The sequence below is a fragment of the Hemicordylus capensis genome, chromosome 2 (genome assembly GCF_027244095.1).
Source record: "Hemicordylus capensis ecotype Gifberg chromosome 2, rHemCap1.1.pri, whole genome shotgun sequence".
NCBI lineage: Eukaryota > Metazoa > Chordata > Lepidosauria > Squamata > Cordylidae > Hemicordylus > Hemicordylus capensis.
Genome location: NC_069658.1, coordinates 185,543,315 through 185,561,919, shown reverse-complemented (window position 1 = coordinate 185,561,919; position 18,605 = coordinate 185,543,315). Strand labels below are relative to the sequence as shown.

Below are 18,605 nucleotides of genomic sequence, written 5' to 3'. Positions count from 1 at the left end.
GCAAGGCAGGCAAATGGTTGGGTTAGAACCTGCTGTGCTAGGGTAGTTTTCTACTTGCAGAGAGGTTTGGGTTTTTTTGAAAATGTGGGAGAATATTCAAAAGTGGCATCTCTCACCTGCAGTCTATTCTACCACCTCATTCTGCATGAACAGAGACCACACTATTTCAAGGTTAACAGATCTCCAAACTTGTGGCAATAGTATTTGCCATGGGTATACTAATGTCTGCCATGTTTGAGTTACAAACATGCATCCTTAAACATCCATGTACATATGTCTGGACATCTTAACTATATATAGCCAAATCATGTACCTAGATGTTGAAGGATGTGTGTCTTCATACACAAGTTGTATATTTGCTGCAGGATAGGCAGCAAATACGATGGCTATGTAAAGCAGGAACCCCTCAGCAGAAAGAAACATATGCAAGAGGCAAATGGACTTGTTGGAATGCCAGAAATGACACCACAAAGAAAGCAACATGGTTTTCTTCTAAATTAAAATTGCTAGGATTATCCTGAATTTTAGGTGCAATACAAAAGAGAAGCAGCAACCGTAGGCAGAGGCGCTCTTAACCCTGGACTTCAGGGCCGAAGTCCAGGGCCTCCATAGCCCCTGCCCCCCCCAATCCTCTTTAGTCTGACCCAAGTGGTATGGTCATTCGGCCAAGCAGGATGATCCTTAATTTGCAGGGGAGGGGGGCCTCCAAAGGCCTCTAGGTGCAGGCTCCAAAATTACCTAGGTGCACCTCTGACAGTAGGTCAGAAGAACTATTCTAGCAGAGGGAATGCCTATGAGGAACAGAGAGACCACCACCTCTGTGTCCAAATAGAACGTAAGGGGTGAGGGCCATTTCCCCAGGAATCGTCTCTTGTGGCATTCCTCCCCCTGCCCACACCCCACACACATGACATCAAGAAGAACGTTTTTCCAGGATTTTATTTAGCAAAAGAAAAATTAATTATAAAATGAACCAATAAAAAGCCCATGCAGCTGCAGGGACCTCTCTCACCCCACTTCCTTCACCCCGATGGGGGATTTTCTTCTCTCTCTTTTTGGGTAGGAGTGGGGGATTGAATCCCTCCAGGCCGCAGTGCAAATATTTACACAGACTCGAAGGATGAGGGGGAAATGGAGGACTTTTTACACTGAAATCTCTACACCCAGGGAATGGAACCATTTACAGCCAATAACCTTAACGAGATGCAATAATAAATTAATGAATAAGGCACTGCACCCGGTGAGGGCACAACAGGTGGGGTGGGGGTGAGCAGGGGTGTCAGGTAAGGATTAAAAATATCCAATCGCCATGATTACCAAAAAACAGAACAAGGGCAAAATTCCACCAGCTACCAACAAGGAGTGGGGGACTAGGGAGTGGTCTGTATGATTGAGGGAGGGGTCCACAAACATTTGGGGTGAGGGATATCTATTTAGCTGCCAGCTTGAGGGGGGAGGGAGTTGGTTTTCTGGCTGCACCCCAACTCCATTGCTCACTTTGAGTTGCCCCTCCCAAGTCAGATACAGAGGAAAGGGTGCTTGTTATTGCTTCTGGGCTGAAAGTTGGCAAGGGGCACCACCACCTCTTTCTGTAACCCCAGGATTCCAGCCGTGGAGGGCAAAGGTCACAGGTCTCTTGCCCACAGGGAGGTTAAAAAGGTCAAGTCTGTCACCCTTGGTGGGGCCACAAGTCAGGGTTGGAGGTAGAGTCCTTTCCGATGCATCTATCCTGGATGCATGCCCCCCCGCCGACACACACACTTCGCCCCCTCGCCCCCCCCAGCACTCTCAGCTGTTCCCAGAAACGAGAGTGACGACTTGTTCAAGCTTCTGCCTCAGTTTGTGTTTCCGGCAGGCGGCATCACGTTCCAGCGCTGTCAGGATCTGGTGGGCGGGCAGGCAACGGGGTTGGAAGCACGGGGGTCCGGAATCAGGGAAGGAAAAGAGAGAGGTGAAAAAAGGTCAGGAGGGGCTGCGTCAACTCCAACTCCCAGGAGCAAAAAGGGAATAAGATCTGGGGGCTCGAGGATGGAGAGGCACCTGGTAAAGTTGGAAAGGGAAGCTGGGGCGTGTCGAGGGTCAGGGGACAAGAGAGGCTTACAGGGTCTGTCCCATCACCTTGAGGCAGGCTGGGAGACCAAGGCGATAGTTTTAAGAACTCAAAGTGGTTTGAAAGAAGCTTCATGTCCCATCATGTGCACACATGACTTTAGGGCTTTCCACTGCCGCCTGGGGTCAAACAGGCTTTTGAAACATAATCAAGTCTTGACAGGTTTCTGTTTCTCAAGGGGCAGAAGTGGGATTAACGTACACACCACGTGCAGCTCCTCTATCAAACTGCCTTCAGTTCTCTGCAAAAGCTATCGCCTCTCTCTGGCCTTGCATCCCCTAGCATGCAAGGTTGGTTAGGTTTATGGGGTGAAAGATCAAAAAAGTGGGGAAGCAGTGGAGGTCTCTGCTTGTCATACCACCTTCTCCAGAGCCCCGAACCATCCCTTACTTATTGAGATCTAGGATGCTGGTGTGAGAATTCTGAGAGCCGAACGCAGGATACTTTGGGCAGAGCCAGCAGACAGGGCTGTCAACTTGCCATGGTACTTTGTTCCCCCACAACTCCCAGCTATACCAGGGCTGAAGTTAGGCTCTTGACTGAATCACAATTCAGGTCCAATTTATAGCTAAGGATGTGAAAAAGGGTGGAGGAGGGAGAAGCAAAAGTTGGGATGGAGCCTCACCTCATCACGGTACCTTCCCACGTAGCTGTAAAGCTCTCCTAGTGCACCTAGTGTGTTGAATTCACCAGCATGCTGCCGTGACTGCTCCACAAGGTAGGCATCCATGTCCTGGTCACTGATGGAAGCCATCTTGGTGATGTCTCGATAATACCTGGGAAATAAGGAGGGGTATTGTTTAGTGACTTAATGTTCCTGGATTGAAGATGACCCTGGCCAATCAACATTCTCAGTTCAGCAGAGGGAGGGGCCAAATCCAGCTCTCCCCTTGACCTTGTAGAATCATGTTTGCATACAATTATTTGCTATAGTTTTTATTGATGTCTTTCCATTGTGTGATGGCAATTCCTCCCCCCACCCCACACTTTAGCCACCCTGAGCCAGCCAATGAAAAGGTGGAATGCAAGTCTAACAAGCCAACCAGCTACTTTTTCCTAGGGCTGCATAAACTCTATGCTAGAAAACCCCACAATACTGCATTCAAGTTATATACCCAGGGCAGATTGTATTTTGATTTTTGTTGTGTGTCACCATGAGTGTTTTAAGTAGAAAGCTGGTATGATATAAAAGACATGCACAGAAATGTTGATTAAAACTACTTGTCCTGTTTGCATAACTTGCAGAGGGAAGGGGAGGTGGTTGGATGTGATATAATGTAGAGGACACATCCAGATGTCAGGGTGAAGAAACTGGGAGCTGGAGCCACAGGGCTGTGATGTCAAAGTCCCAGTTCCAGACCAATTATACAGGCACCACCCAATCTTTCCTCTGGTTCCTGCTTCTGTAGCAAAATGCTATGTACACTATTGCACGTTTTTCCATGCAAGCCTTAGGGCAAGATTATATTATTATTTCTTGTTTACACAGACAGGTGTTATTGACTGGTTTGTTTTATCCAGACATCGAGTCTTTCCCAAGGACCTGGGATGCCAGAATTTTATTGTCAATTGTTATAGATATCGTCGCAGAATATAGGTTGTTCCCAGTAAAGCTGCTTTTTGTAACTGGCTGATGGTGATTTCTGTGGCCCGTATGGTGTTGAGGTGCTCTTCAAGGTCTTTTGGAACTGCACCCAGGGCGACCATTACCACTGGGATTATTTTGGTATTATTATTATTTCTTGTTTACACAGTCAGACAGGTGTTATTGACTGGTTTGTTTTATTCAGACATCGAGTCCTTCCCAAGGACCTGGGATGGCTGAATTTTATCATCAATGCTGTTGGTTATTATAGATATCATCGCAAAATATAGGCTGTTCCCAATAAAGCTGCTTTTTGTAATTGGCTGATGGTGATTTCTGTGGCCCCTATGGTGTTGAGGTGCTCTTCAAGGTCTTTTGGGACTGCACCCAGGGCGCCAATTACCACTGGGATTATTTGGGTCTTTTTCTGCCACAGCCTTTCAATTTCAATTTGTAGATCTTTGTATTTTGTGATTTTTTCTATTTCTTTTTCTTCTATTCTGCTATCCCCTGGTATTGCTATGTCGATTATTTTGACTTGTTTTTCTTTCTTCTCGACTACAGTGATATCTGGTGTATTGTGTGACAGATGTTTGTCTGTTTGTAGTCGGAAGTCCCATAATATTTTTACATCTTCATTTTCTTCAACTTTTTCAATTTTATGGTCCCACCAATTTTTGGCTACAGGTAGCTTGTATTTTTTGCAGATGTTCCAGTGTATCATCCCTGCTACCTTGTCATGCCTTTGTTTGTAGTCAGTCTGTGCGATCTTCTTACAACAGCTGATGAGGTGGTCCACTGTTTTATCTGCTTCTTTACAAAGGCGGCACTTGCTGTTTGTTGTGGATTTTTCGACTTTTGCTCTTATTGCATTTGTTCTTAGTGCCTGTTATTGTGCAGCCAGTATTAAACCCTCTGTTTCTTTCTTCAAGTTGCCATTCTTAAGCCATTGCCAGGTTTTGGTGATGTCTGATTTTCCACTTATATTGTGCAAATATTGACCATGCAGGGGCTTATTTCTCCATTTTTCTGCTCGGTTCTTGACTTGTTCTTTCTTGTAGGCCTGCTTTGTTTCATTGGTGTTGAATAGTTTCGTGTTATTGACCATCTGAAGTGCATCTTCTTCACTGTCCTTGATATATTCTGCAAGGCCTCTTTTCTCCTCCTCTACTGTTTGATGGACTTGCAGCATTCCTCTTCCACCTGAGCTGCGAGGGAGGTAGAGCCTATCTACATCACTGCGGGGGTGCAGAGCATGATTGATGGTCATGATTTTCCTGGTCTTATGATCTAGCGTCTCTAGCTCTGCCTGGGTCCAGTCTATTATTCCTGCAGTGTATCTGATAACAGGTATAGCCCAGGTGTTTATGGCTTGTATGGTGTTCCCGCCATTGAGTTTGGACTTGAGGATTTTTCTAACTCTCCTGATGTATTCACTTCCAATTTTTCTTTTAACTTCAGTGTGTGCAATGTTATCACCCTGTAGAATGCCCAAGTATTTGTAATGTTCTTTCTCAAGTAATTTTGCCTTACTGGAGGCTATCCAGACTAAGTTTATTAGATCCATTTTGCAGGTTCCATGTTGTGCTCCGAATGCTGTCATCAGAAGGGAAGTTGGTCTTATTAGGGTGGAATCCTTATACTGGTGCTGTATCTTTCGATTTTGGTTAAAAATGAGTGTTGGACAGGCGGGTTTAGCCTCTTTGGCTATGAATGATGGTTTTAATTCAAGCTGGAAACAAGCTGTGTTGAGCAAATTTTCCTCTTTTGGCCTCTCCATAGAGGATTTGCATACTGTAGGAATTGAGCAAGCCAGGAAGTTAGTTAAGCAACGTGTCCTGGATATAGAAGTTCAACAAGAAGGTGCATGGCTCAAGCAGGGCTTATACTTAGGGAGTCAAGCTATTAATCTTAAACCAGCTAAATATTTTGATGTGGTGCTTGTCCCTAAATTTAGACGAGCCCTCACTTTAGCACGTTTAAATGTTCTTCCTACAGCAGTATTGGATGGCAGGTTCAAGGGAGTTCCCCTATTTTTACGTCTTTGCCCATGTGGAAAAGGGGTTATAGAATCCACCTCGCACGTTATTCTTTATTGTGATTTTTATAGGGAACCCCGTTTAAGACTTTTATCTCCTATGTTAGACAATTTGCCTGGCCGGTCTGATGAATTTTATTTAAATTATCTTTTAATTAATGAGGACACTGATATTATTTCTGTTATGGCCAAGTTTTGTTATATTATTTGTAAAATACGTACTGCTTTATTGTAAATGTTTGCTGGTCAATGACCGAATAAACTTATAACTAACTAACTTTCTCTTCCAGGTTCTTGATCTTGCTTCCATTGGGCAGTTCTATTCCTTCTGTTTTTCTTATTTTTCCTCTGTTCATTATTAATGCAGCACACTTGTCTAGTCCAAACTCCATTGCTATATCGCTACTGAATATACGGACAGTGTTTAGCAGTGATTCGATTTCTGACTGGGACTTTCCATACAACTTCAGATCGTCCATGTACAGCAGATGGTTGATTTTACTTGATGTTTTAGATGTTTGGTATCCGAGGCCTGTTTTGTTTAGTATTTGTGAAAGTGGGGTCATGGCGATTACAAACAATAGAGGGGATAGTGAGTCCCCTTGGAAAATGCCTCTTCTAATGCTAACCTGTCCAAGTGCCTCGCCATTGATTGTTAACTGTGTACTCCACATGCTCATTGCTTTTTAAATAAATATCTGAATGTTTTTGCTGACACCAGTTGTTTCTAAACATTTTAGTATCCATGTGTGAGGCAATGAATCGAAGGCTTTCTTGTAGTCAATCCATGCAACACTTAGATTGGTTCTTCTTCTCTTGCAGTTTTCTAAAATCATTTTGTCAATCAGCAGCTGGTCTTTTGTGCCTCTATTAATTTTATTATTATTATTATTATTATTATTATTATTATTATTATTATTATTATTATTATTATTATTATTTCAATTTCTATACCGCCCTTCCAAAAATGACTCAGGGTGGTTTACACAGAGAAGATATGTGTATGCTTCTTGCGGGTCCCCCCCCTCCGCCGCCCCTCTTTTCCCCAGTGAAAGCTATAATTGCAAGTTCCAGTTTTTTCATGCTGAATAAACGATCTCAACCTTGCAGTCTTCGATTCCTCATGGCTTATGTGGATACATGCTTTTGCCATAATTTCTGGACAGAGAGATCCTCAACAGTCAGAATTGGTCTTATTTCACACCCTGAGCCAATATATGGACAGAGGTCATCCTCGGGCTGGGGAGGGGCACAGCGCAGGCTTGGCATGCAGAGGATCCCTGCTTTAATCCCTGGCACCTTCCGTGGAAGGAATTCAGGCAGCAGGGCTGGTGGGTAAGAGTTGTTCTGTCTGTGGCCTTGGACAGCCACTGCCAGTGAGAGCAGACCAAACGGGGGCTCGATGGACCAAGGGAGACACCTTCATATGTTCATGTGGCTGCTGGGAAATCTGAGGCAGGGAGGGGGTTTCTTCCTCCCACCAGTGTGTAGAACAGTCAACCACAGCCAGAGAAGCTAGATTATCTCTATGCTCTGAGAGAGCGGAAGAGCTACTGTCACTGTCCCACACCAGTCTCTTCTTGTCAGGAGCTGCAGCTATCTTCTTGGAGCAACAGTTCTTCATTTCCTTCAAGAGAAGCTGCCTGCGCCTGGTTGGGGGGAGATCAGCAACCGCCGAATCAAATGAGGACCTGCTGCTTCAAGACAACCAACCTGCATGAAGCATGGCGCAGCAGCAGTGGTGGCTCCGCCCCTTGGCAAGCTGCAAAGAGCAGCCACAGTGACCCCGCCCTCAATCCTCTGGTCAGCTGACCCAAACACTGCTGGAAGGGAGCCTCCTGCCTTTCTCCATATTTTAAGCAGCTGGAGGAGAAACTCCCACCCAAGCATTCTTGGGGGTGGGGGGAGGGAGCAGGGGGATGAGGGGGCTGTAGCTCAGTGGTGGAGCAGCTGCTTTGCATGCACAAGGGACCAGGTAGGGGCTGGGAAAGGCCCTGTCTGAAAACCCCACAGGGCCACTGCCAGTTACAGGAGGCAGTCCTGAGCTAGGTGGACCAAAATCGGATTTGGCATCAGGAATCTTTTTATGTTCCTAAGAGTCAGACAGCAGAATCTTGTTGCCTGTGTACAGCAAGATGTTATGGATGCAATTTGCTAAAAGTCCCGCTACCCAGGGGGCAGGGCGGGAGGGCAGGAAGCCAACCCCAGAGGCAACATCCATTCTACCTCCCCTTCACAACCGGCTTCAACAGCTCACCTCTCCACCCAGCCTTTATAGACAGGAATGTCCTTGGCATAGAGCAGCTTTGTTGAAGGGGAGTCTTTGCCTAGGCGGTGTTCAGAGGTGGAGCATGAGTCCATGAATGTCTGGGCCACAACGGAGAGGCAGGCATCTGTGATGCTGCTCTTATGGATATCGAAGACAAACTGTGGGTTCTTGATGACATTCACCCAAAACCGCAAGGGTAGGCTGGAAAGGAGAAGAGGCAAGATGTGTGTGAAAGTGACTTTGGAAGACATTTCCTCACACCAAGGCCAAAGGGCTAGACTAGGATGGGAGGCAGAGGGGACATACAAGGAAATAAAGAGGTTGCAGTTTAATTTTCACATTTTGTTTTGGGATATCCTGGGAAACACGAGTACAAAACAGATGAACACACCAGAGATCAAAGACTGTGCAAGGAATTCCATAGAGAGGTGTGACTTGGAATTAAGTCTTATTTCCTGAAAACAGTACTTCTTTTTTAAATTATTGTGCCCCAGAGAGGTAAAATCCAGTTGTTGAGAGCCAACATGGTCTTCCCTCCATCTCTGGAATGGGGCACGAGTTGGCAAAGTCCTTGAGATTACATGAAGAGCGGGCACTTGGGGCTCAACTTTCTTCCCAAAGAGAATCTGAGAGGGCCAGCGTGGTGTAGTGGTTAGAGTGCTGGACTAGGACCGGGGAGACCCGAGTTCAAGTCCCCATTCAGCCATGAGACTTCCTGGGTGACTCTTGGCCAGTCACTTCTCTCTCAGCCTAACCTACTTCACAGGGTGGTTGTGAGGAGAAACTTAAGTATGTAGTACACCGCTCTGGGCTCCTTGGAGGAAGAGCGGGATAAAAATGTAATAAATAAATAAATAAAATTTGGACAGTGTAGGACAATGGATGGCAAGTAGGTTGGCTCAGCTGAAGGCTGATATGGAGATGCCAAGTCTTTTTCAGTCCTCTTTATTCATTTGCTGATGCCAACATACTTATAATTGGCAGAGGTCAAAAGTCCCAGATGGGCATGCTCTGAGAGAAGGGGGAGATTGCAAGGAACATACACAGCCCACCCGGCAGCTGTGCAGAGGTTGGCTAGGGCTAAAAGGCTTCTTCTTTATCTGCTTCAGCACAGATGCATAGTAGGCCAGCTATCAGTGACCTGCAGTCAGGCTTGGCTCACAAGCTGCCAACCGGCGACTGGTGCTTGAGGGTACTGACCTGTGGACAAGAAATCTAAAGCCAGAAATCTCACCAGTTGCTTTTCCAGGTGTGTCGAACATCAGGGTCTCCAATCTGCCTCCGTTCTGCCTGTTCATCCAGGAAGTCAAACATGTACTTGATGGGCAGGGGAAGAGCACTGGCCCGGTGTGCTGTACTGAACACAGTCTCAAACAGGTCGTCTACAAACTTCTGCAGCGTGCCCTGGAGAAGGAGAAGAGTTTCTGCAAGATGCATCTGAGAACTGCTAAATCTGGAATTGAGGAGGAGGATCTCTCCTAACTCTATTTCCACTGCTACAGTGTACCAAACCAAACACTTATCCAGCATTAAATGGAATGAGGCAGGCAGGCAAGAACTATGGGCAGCGGTATCTAATACCAACATCTCCCCCAAGTTTTTTTGCGGGGGGGTCGGAATAACCAGCAGGCAAAAACCAGACTCTGATTCAAGGAGGCTAGGAATGTACATAGCTGTGATTGTGCCACAGAGGTTAGAATCTGGTAGTTCCTTCAGAATCCTGAAAATCTCCATCAGAAGATTAAAACCACAAACACAAATCTAGTCCTCATTACCATGGAGAAACACACACACTTTGGCAATTTCTTCTAAATATTTAGAGACAGAGAATGTCATAGCAAGTCTTCCAATCATCAGGAAGTCAGAGTGACTTTCACTCATGTACCTCCCCCTGCGACTCCCTATTGCCTGCCAGATGTCCAAATGGGAGCTATTCATCTTTCCCCTCTGACATACTGGACCCTCACTACACACCTTCTGAAATACCCCCATTGCTCAACTCTCTCCACTCCTCATTTGTGACTATAAAACCAAACGACAATCTAAATTAAGGGCAGTTCTGCACTTGAATATAAGTCAGTTTTGCATTAATGTAATGGCTGCTGTTTTCCCCCAGGGAACCAAGGGAACTGTTTTGGAAATGCCGATAGTTCAGTTTAGAAACACACGGAGGATGCTGGAGTTCCCTTCAGAGAAGCCTTCCCGCCTTTGCAGAGCTATAGTTCTCAGAGTGATTGGTAAAGGAGCCCTGCCAGTTAAGTCAGCATGGCACCAATTTAAATTTGTAACATAGACATGCCTTAAAATAGGTTTGAGAGCCCACACAAGACAATTGTGTTTATAAAGTGAGAAGACACTGGGTGCCAATGTAAAAGAGAATCTGGACACAACTGCATAGGTGTAATATTATTAGCAGGAGTAGTAGTGGTATTATTAGCAGTTGTATCGTGTTTTGGGTTTCAAAAGCTATAGTACATTAGCATTAGCACTATTATCAGCATTTATAGAGTAAGTGCTAATAATATAAATATTCATCATATTCATATTCCATCAGCATTTACATATTGCTTTACATTTTACATCTATCTGTCATCCTTACAGCCATGCTGTCAGGTGGTAATATCCCCATATTAGAGATGAGTGAATAGCAGCTTGCTTGCCCAGCAGGTACATAGCAGAAGCAAGATTTGAACGGAGGACATTCTGGTTTACAGTTCATACTTAGCCACCACACTACACCAGCATCGCCCCAATACTACTGAATATTATAACCAAATATCGGTTAACAATAACATGGCTGGATCAATAGTGGTTAGCGACTGAACACATGATTCAGATCCCAGGCGACACCTTCTCTACATTCCTTCCTCACCAGCAAATAACTAATGGCTCTGACTCTGCCAGATGTTTTGGCAACAGTGGCATTTCAGTTACGCCCATAAAGTATCTGAACTGTATTTAGATGCCAACTGGCAGGTGCAGGAAAGATGGGACATGCTAGCCACAGGTCCCAGGTCAGAGGAACCAATGATCATGTTCCTGCAACCCAGACAGGATGCGGTCAAAGCATCTCCTCCCTAGGAGAGAGATGTTCAGACCACCAACATGAAGGACTGACTATGCTACAACAGACACAAAGGAGAGGGTTGGGCAAACGTATCTCCAGGAGGGTTTACTGAGGGCCAGAGTTGCAGACTTGACAAAGCATTTAAAGATACCAATTCTAAAGTTTCTTTGGCAACTCCTTCCTCCCCAGTTGCTATTACCCAAGGACCATCTTGTTCCAACAGGAGGAGAGAGGGGACAAAATAGCCTACCAGACAAGCTGATTTATGATTGCAAAATGAAAAGATCTAGCTAGTGTTTCTATTGCTTGTCCTTACTGTTTTGTTGCATAGCTCTTTAATTCTGTTTCTTGTTTTAATGCTTTTATGTCAACTACTTTATGATTCACTTGAAAAGCAATATATAAATGCCCCAAACGGACAAATATATGAGGAAAAGTTGAAAATATATGAATATGTTTAATCTAAATTATCTAAAAGATGGAGGGGACTAGGGAGAATAGGATGAGAATCCCCAATACTTAAAAATATATTAGAGATAATAGTTTTCCTTGTCCACTGTGGATAAGACAAGCACAAAGAGCTAGTGCTTTATTGTCTTTTTAAAACGAATTTTGCTGTAAGCCATTATGAATTCATATATGGAGGATAGCAACATATAAATCTTTTAAATAAGCCAGCCAGCCAGCCAGCCAACCAACCAACCAACCAACCAACCAGGCAGGCACGTTTAGGTTAACCCAGGGTTGCACAACTTCAGCCCTCCAGTTGTTTTTGGACTACAACTCACATCATCCTCAGTCACAGTAGCCAGTAGTCAGGGATGATGGGGCCTGTAGTCCAAAATCTGCAGGAGAGTTGAAGTTGTGCAGCCCTGGGTTAAACTTTCAGGAAAACGCTATATTAGGACCTGCTGTAATTAAGGCAAGTGGGATGACCTCTTTTTCGGAAAGTTGCTGAGGAAAGACATTTGCCATGGATTGATTAGGTAGAAAACATCCTGTTTTCCTTCAGCAGAGGTTTAAGGCCAGTTCATCTCCCAACTCTTATGGTTTAGTTCTCTTCCTGCTATACCTTGGTGGCAAGGAGACGGGTGAGGTAGATCTCGGACACCATCTTGCTTCCCCGTTCTCCTTCCTTGGGGTCTCCAAGATGCTCGTGGTTCTTGACCAGATGCCAGAGGCGGGTGCCTGAATCTTGGTCGGGCGTGAGGATGGGGGCTCGTGAGCGCAAGCTCTCTGGGCTGCTGGAGGTGCGCAGCAAACTCTCTAAAAGTGGGGGGACAAACAATGCTGAGCTTGCTCACATCACATTCTATGTGCCTCTTTCCATTCTGGGTTCTACCACAGGATCATTTTCCTCACCTGAAGATGAGGCTGGATGTATTCAGTCTACAAGGGTCTTAACTGCTTGAACCCAACCAAGCCCTGGTAATATGAGAACCACCCCTTCCCCAGGCCAAGCAGAAGGCATTCCACCCGTTCCTCTTCACCCACAGAACCACAAAATGGGAGTGGCTGTAAAATGACAGACATTCCATATGCCCAGAATAGCAGTGATAATTACAGCCAAGCCAGGGTGGTGCCGGGAGCAAGTGCAAGGATAGGAACTGAGGACGTGGCAGCAGGCTCTCTGTTGAAAAGGCTGACTGTGGTGGCAGGGAAAAGCCACTTGGGTGAAGCAACCATGAGGCAAGCCACTGGAAGTTACAGTTCTGCTGTGCCGGTAAACATGTGCAAGAGAGGACACCACATGCGAAAGAGAAATCTCTTTAAGCACAAGTTCACTTATCAGAGAGGACACGGTCTCCACATAACATAAGGTTCTGGACCAGAGGCAGAGCCGGGGTTCTGCCCTGTCCCTGGTGATCCTGCCGTGTGTGCGCGCTGTGTGTGCCAGTGACACCCCCAATCGCTGGAGTGCTGGTGTGAGCCCTCTGGAGCCAATTCCCAGCCAGTGTTGGCTGGCTGGCTGCATTTATTTCCCTTCCTTTCCCTCCAGTCAGGGAGAGAAAGGGAAATAAATACACCCAGCCAGCCAGCGCTGGCTGGGAATACACTCCGGAGGGCTCCTGCAGGCCCTCTGGCGATTGGGCCATGCCCATGCGCACGTGACGTCATGTGCAAGGGTTGTCACTGGCATGCACAGCACGTGCACGGAGGGGCCACGGAACAGGGCTTGCAGCCAGGTTCTTTGAACCCATCCACTCAATGGTGGATCTGCCCCTGTTCTGGACTATATCAAAGTCCCATCTGCACAAGGCTACTCTTCAGCTTTTGAGGGCTCTGATGCAAGGTGGAACCTTGACAGATGGTATCACAAGATAGCCAAAAATTCAGGAGAAAGCTGTGACCAAGCTCTATGGACTCTGGAAACCAGTCCCAGATCCCATACTACCCTGTATGGACAGTATGCTGTAATTAACAAAGGGAAAAAGCAAAATGTGGGACTGGGTACAAGATTCAGCTTCTGGAAAATCTCAGCTTTCAAATGGTTTTAAAAGGCATATTTCTAACCCTCATGGCTTGATATGTTTGAACAAGTGTGGCAATGGCTAGTGAAATCTCAGGCGTGATGGAGTAAGATTCACAGTAGTTGGGGACATTGCAAGCCACAGCTCCTTGACCCATCCCCTCCATGACCAGCAAGCACAAAGGGGAAAATGGCATAATTTATACAGGACTGCAGAATAGCTCTCTAGCAGTAGAATCTTGACAGACTGAGTGGAGAGAGAGAGAGAGAGAGAGAGAGAGAGTACATACTTATGTATGTACTGTCAAGAACATGCAGAGACAATGCCTAGCCATCCTCTCAAACTCTAGGAGGTAAATGATTTGACCAAAAAAAAGTTGCCTTGGCACAGTGTTGTGTTACCTTGCTGAAGAGAACCTTTACCTTGCTGAAAATCAAGTGTAGTTAAGCATGTGTGTTGGGGAGGAGAGAAACTAGGGTGTGCTCACAGGGTTTGCCATTCCTTACCATAGCGACTCAGCGAGTGGGTGAAAGTGAAGGAGCTTGCAATATTGTAGCCTGAAGCCTGTCTAGGAACCAGGGCCACTGCAGAGCCATCTGTTACCTGCATATTGAATTGCAGGGACGGCAGGAGTGGAAGAGGAAAACATGAGGTTAGAGATGGGGTGGGGTGAGGGAAGAAAAACAAACATTGCTAATTAATACCTCGACTATATTTAGCATTTATACAGTGCATTTCAAGATGTTCAAAGCATTTTGCATACATTATCGCAGCAATATTTAGATCAGCTCTGTAAAGTAGGCCAGTATTACTAGCCCCATAATGTAGTGTTGGTGCCGAGAGCAAGGCCACCTAGTATGTTCATGACTGAGGCAAGGCTTGAGCAGGGAGCTTCCCAGCCAGGGGCATTAACTACAACTGAACAAGTGCGGTGGGGGAGACAAATGTCCATGGGCCCATGAAAGAGAGGGGACTCAACAAATGAGTGACAGCTTGCTTTCATTCTCCCCCTCCTGTCTCTCCAATGATAATAGCGGGGGGTCCTGTGACACTGGGGAGGTCGAAGCCACAGAATGTAGACTTCTCCTCTGCCCCTTTCATAGAGACGTCCGGGCCAAGTTTGTTTCTCCGCTGCTTCGCAAGTAGCCTGGCCGCCCAAACCATGTCTATACCCGGTTGCTGCTTTCAGATGAAGTCCCGGCCTTCACTTTAACACCGCCAAGTTCTGCGTGGCAGCGTGTAAGATCCGTCAGACCAGGATGACCAGGCCTTCCCTCGCATCAGCTCTGTACAGCTTTGAACTGCCACTATACTAGCGCTCCTCCCCTATGTACTCTGTTTTAGTCACCGCTTTTTCATTATGTACATTAGAATTTTAATAATCTCATAGCTCCCCCACTTTTTTCAAGGGTAACAGTTTTTAAGTATCATATAATGTAATAGCCTTTAATATTAGAGTAATAATTTTAAAGTAACATAGTTTTATGGTTCCATATGTGGCGACTTGTACTGATTTTATAGTATCAAATTGGAACTTTAGTAGTAGTGCATAATTTTATAGTCTTGATTACATCTTTAGAGTAGAATTTTTAGTCATTATAGCCTACAATAATTATTAATAGTTTCTAGTAATTTTATAGACTTTCTATAGTACTTATCTTGCAGTAACTATAGTTTATAGTAATTTTAATGTAACATGACTTCATAATTTCTATTATGACCATACTGCTTCATAACTGTTTTTAATCATGCTCAACTGTACTATCTTATGCTGGTCTTGGACCGTCATAAGATGACTGATTGATCGCGGGAGATGGGGAGTGGCAGGGGCACATCTTCACTTCTTGTCCCAGGGTCCACTCCAACCTTGCTACTTCCCTGTTCCTGGCTCGCAATCTTAGCCACTACATTACACCAACTCTCTGCCCTGGCATGCTCAAAGAGCATTATGATAACCCCCAGACTGCAACTGAATCACTGGAGCATCCAAATAGTAAAATGGGCAACAATGCCTTCTGGTAAGCTATAATCTGAGGCCCATTTCCTTTCCTATGGCCAGCACACTTTCACATGCACAGCCCTCCATCACATCCAACAACAATAACCAATATTTATATACCACTTTTCAACAAAAGTTTCCAAAGCAGTTTACTCAGAGAAATAAGTAAATAAATAAGACGGATCCCTGCCCCCAAAGGGCTCACAATCATCCCTTCCCCTCTACCAAAATCTTCCATGGTGTCCACAACATTCTTTTCTTCCTGCTGACAGCTGACAACATCCCTATTTTCCCCATATACAAGCATACGGAACAGGTACTGCATTTTGAGCTACCCACAACAGAAGCTCAACCCAACTTTGCAAGGACTCTCCAAGTCATCGCATACTTATGGGCATACGTCTGGCCCTGTAATGGGGTGGGAAGGCAGTTACCTGATAGTGCCCTAGTGTGTTGAGACGTTTCCAGTCTCCCTCGATTTTGCTTGTGGCATCCTCATCTTGCAGGACAATCCGGCCTCCACTACCCTGGCACCACTCTGGAATGGACAGGGAAGTCAGTCAGGAGAAAGCTGGCTTTGTAACCCCCCGACTCACCAACACCTTCCTTCTGCTGCTACAATTTAAGTCCACTTCCAGTTCCCCAGATCTGCTTCACACTCCCAGCCCCGGATGCTTTCTCCCATGTTCCTGCTGTCATACCCAGCTCCATGTCCTCAGCACGTGGGCGTTGTGAATAGGGCACCCCTCGGTATACAGCGTCCAGAAGCTTCTCCTTTACTTGGGTCACTGAGTCACAGTTTAATACCTTGACGGGTACTGCAGGGCCTCCAGGTGGCTCAGGCGGGGTACAGAACAGTGTCTAGGTGAAAGAGACATTTGCGGTCTTCTCACTCATCGTAGTTTTCAAACCCACACATCCCCACAGTCACATGCAGACGGGGTCTTAGCTAGACATTTCTGTGCTTTGAGTCTGGGCAGGCCATTATCTCCTCCCTCTGCCCCCTTCAATTTTTGAGCAAACACAATGGTTTCCGTTCTAGAATACTATTTTTTGGTTTGGTCCCACATGTAAACTTGATGAACATTTTGCATTTTAAAAACCCTGCTATTTCAAATCCAGATTGCATTCGTCATCAGAGGCCTTGCTCCACGTCTCCCCATCATCAGAAGTACATCTGGTGAAGACCTCACGGGGCCTTCTCAGTAGTATCACCCAGATTGTATAACTCTCTTCTCCATGAAGAATGATTGCAGGCCTTCCAAGTGAGTGGTGAAAAACCACTTATTTCACCACTTATATGATTTACTGCGGTTTTATTATCCTAGTATTGCCTGGCTTGTGTTTTATTTCTCTTTCTGACTTGCTTGGTGGCGCAAGACCGCCCGACGTGTGCGAGCATGATGTGCACATGTGCGCGCCAGCTACTTACTTCCGGCCAGGGAGCAAACCGGGCGGCAGGGAAGTACGCTGCCGCCCCATAGGATGTTAAAAATACTGAGTGCCGGTGGGGGGAAAGCGGAGGAAGGAGTAAGTGCACCCTCCCCCGCCCTTAAAGTGAGACACACACACCCCGCCACTGAGCCACCCACGCCTGGTTCCATGCACATCCTTAGTTCCTAGAAGTTGTTGACTACAACTTCCAGCATCCTCAGCTGCAAAGGTCTTTGGCTGGAGATTATGGCAGCTGTAGTCAACAACTTCTGGGAATTCCTGTTACAGGAAACACTGCTAGTTACATATTACTTTTATTGTAAGTCACCTTGGACTGGAGGGTCCTTTAAATGGGACTGAAAGGCAGGATGGAAACACTTTAAGTCAAACAAACAAACAAATCAGGTTATGCCTAGTCCCTGCCAAATGGCAAACAAGTCAAGGCCAATTCCCCTTACAGACAGCTAAAAACACAAATAACCTTTCTTGCTAAGCCCCACTTCCATCAGCTGCATCTGCCCTGCATATAGCCAGCAGGCTCCAACACAGTCATGCCAAGCTCACCCCGCCCCAACTTGAATGTACTTCACCCAGCTAAGCTTCCATGGCATCTTGACTGCCATTCCACAGCTTTGCTTCCCCCTGGCCAATTCCATTTAGAACTGAAGTATATCATCCCATTACTTATGCATGAATAAGGCCCCCCAAGTTGTTAGAAAGTTAGGTGGCTTAGATCAGATGGCATGGAGTGTTTCAAGCCACCAAGATGCAAGCTAGTGTGGCCTACAACAACAGCTCCCCGTCCCAGTTGCCTTTATGGCTTTATAGGAAAGGAATGAGACGTTAGCGCCTCAGTCAGCAGTGAGACAATCCCCATCCCCTCTGGCTCACCAAGGTCTTGTAATCGATCTGCTGGCGAATAAGTTTGTCCTCGCTCAGCGAGTAGCGTGCCTCGCCCGTGATGGCATCTATTGGGCCCTTCTCCATCTGCTGCTTGATGGCACAGAAAAGCATGAACAGCGGCTCTCCAGCACACTCCTGGGGAATGAAGAGACAGACTCCTTGGCAAGGAATAACTCTGGAGGTTTTGTTTCTATTCATCTACCACCATCACCCTTGGCAGCAATCACAGGAAGGATCTTGGATCCTTCGTTCCAATTTCCTCAACCCTCTAGAAATCCCATTCTCTGGCAGAGCAAAGGCTACAACCCCGATGCCCGAGGCCTTGTTCCCACTCATTCTCACCTTGAGGAACCTGTGCAGCAGAAAAGTAAACCAATTAGTCAACATTTTTTCAGCAACTGACTCCGTCCTGGGGAAGAAAGGACAGTTATTCACATGTGGGAGATTGGAGGGGGAAGAAGAGTCCCTGACACCCATTCAGCTATAAGATATCCTGCAAGAAGGAGAAACACGGGATAAATCTGGGGAGCCTTGGTCTCTTATGTGTACTCGCCCTTTCCTCCTCCTCTGTCCCAAAAGCATTACTAGTAACAGAGACACTGAGGTATGAGATGCTGCCAGGGATTATGGGCCCATTTAGGAGAGATGCAGGAAAAAGCCACAGCAACCTTGTACAGGACCATGAAAGACGGACGGAAAGGATAGAAAACTCTGGGGAGCACAAACCGC

General features: G+C 46.0%; 1 protein-coding gene across 3 annotated transcripts in view; it reads right to left on the bottom strand.

Moving 5' to 3' along the window:
- Window positions 1-921: 921 nt before the first annotated feature.
- The window catches only part of PLXNA3 (plexin A3), a 100,705-nt gene continuing 83,021 nt past the window's right edge, over window positions 922-18,605 (bottom strand). For all 3 annotated transcript variants that reach the window (XM_053300322.1, XM_053300323.1, XM_053300324.1), the window contains 10 exons: window positions 18,219-18,285; window positions 17,865-18,011; window positions 16,241-16,400; window positions 15,974-16,077; window positions 14,047-14,143; window positions 12,142-12,335; window positions 9,237-9,406; window positions 7,991-8,203; window positions 2,736-2,886; window positions 922-1,884 (listed from right to left, as the gene is read on the bottom strand). In XM_053300322.1, the coding sequence (XP_053156297.1) occupies window positions 1,789-1,884; window positions 2,736-2,886; window positions 7,991-8,203; window positions 9,237-9,406; window positions 12,142-12,335; window positions 14,047-14,143; window positions 15,974-16,077; window positions 16,241-16,400; window positions 17,865-18,011; window positions 18,219-18,285 (1,399 nt within the window). In that variant the 3' untranslated portion in view covers window positions 922-1,788. The remainder of the gene's footprint in view (window positions 1,885-2,735; window positions 2,887-7,990; window positions 8,204-9,236; window positions 9,407-12,141; window positions 12,336-14,046; window positions 14,144-15,973; window positions 16,078-16,240; window positions 16,401-17,864; window positions 18,012-18,218; window positions 18,286-18,605) is intronic.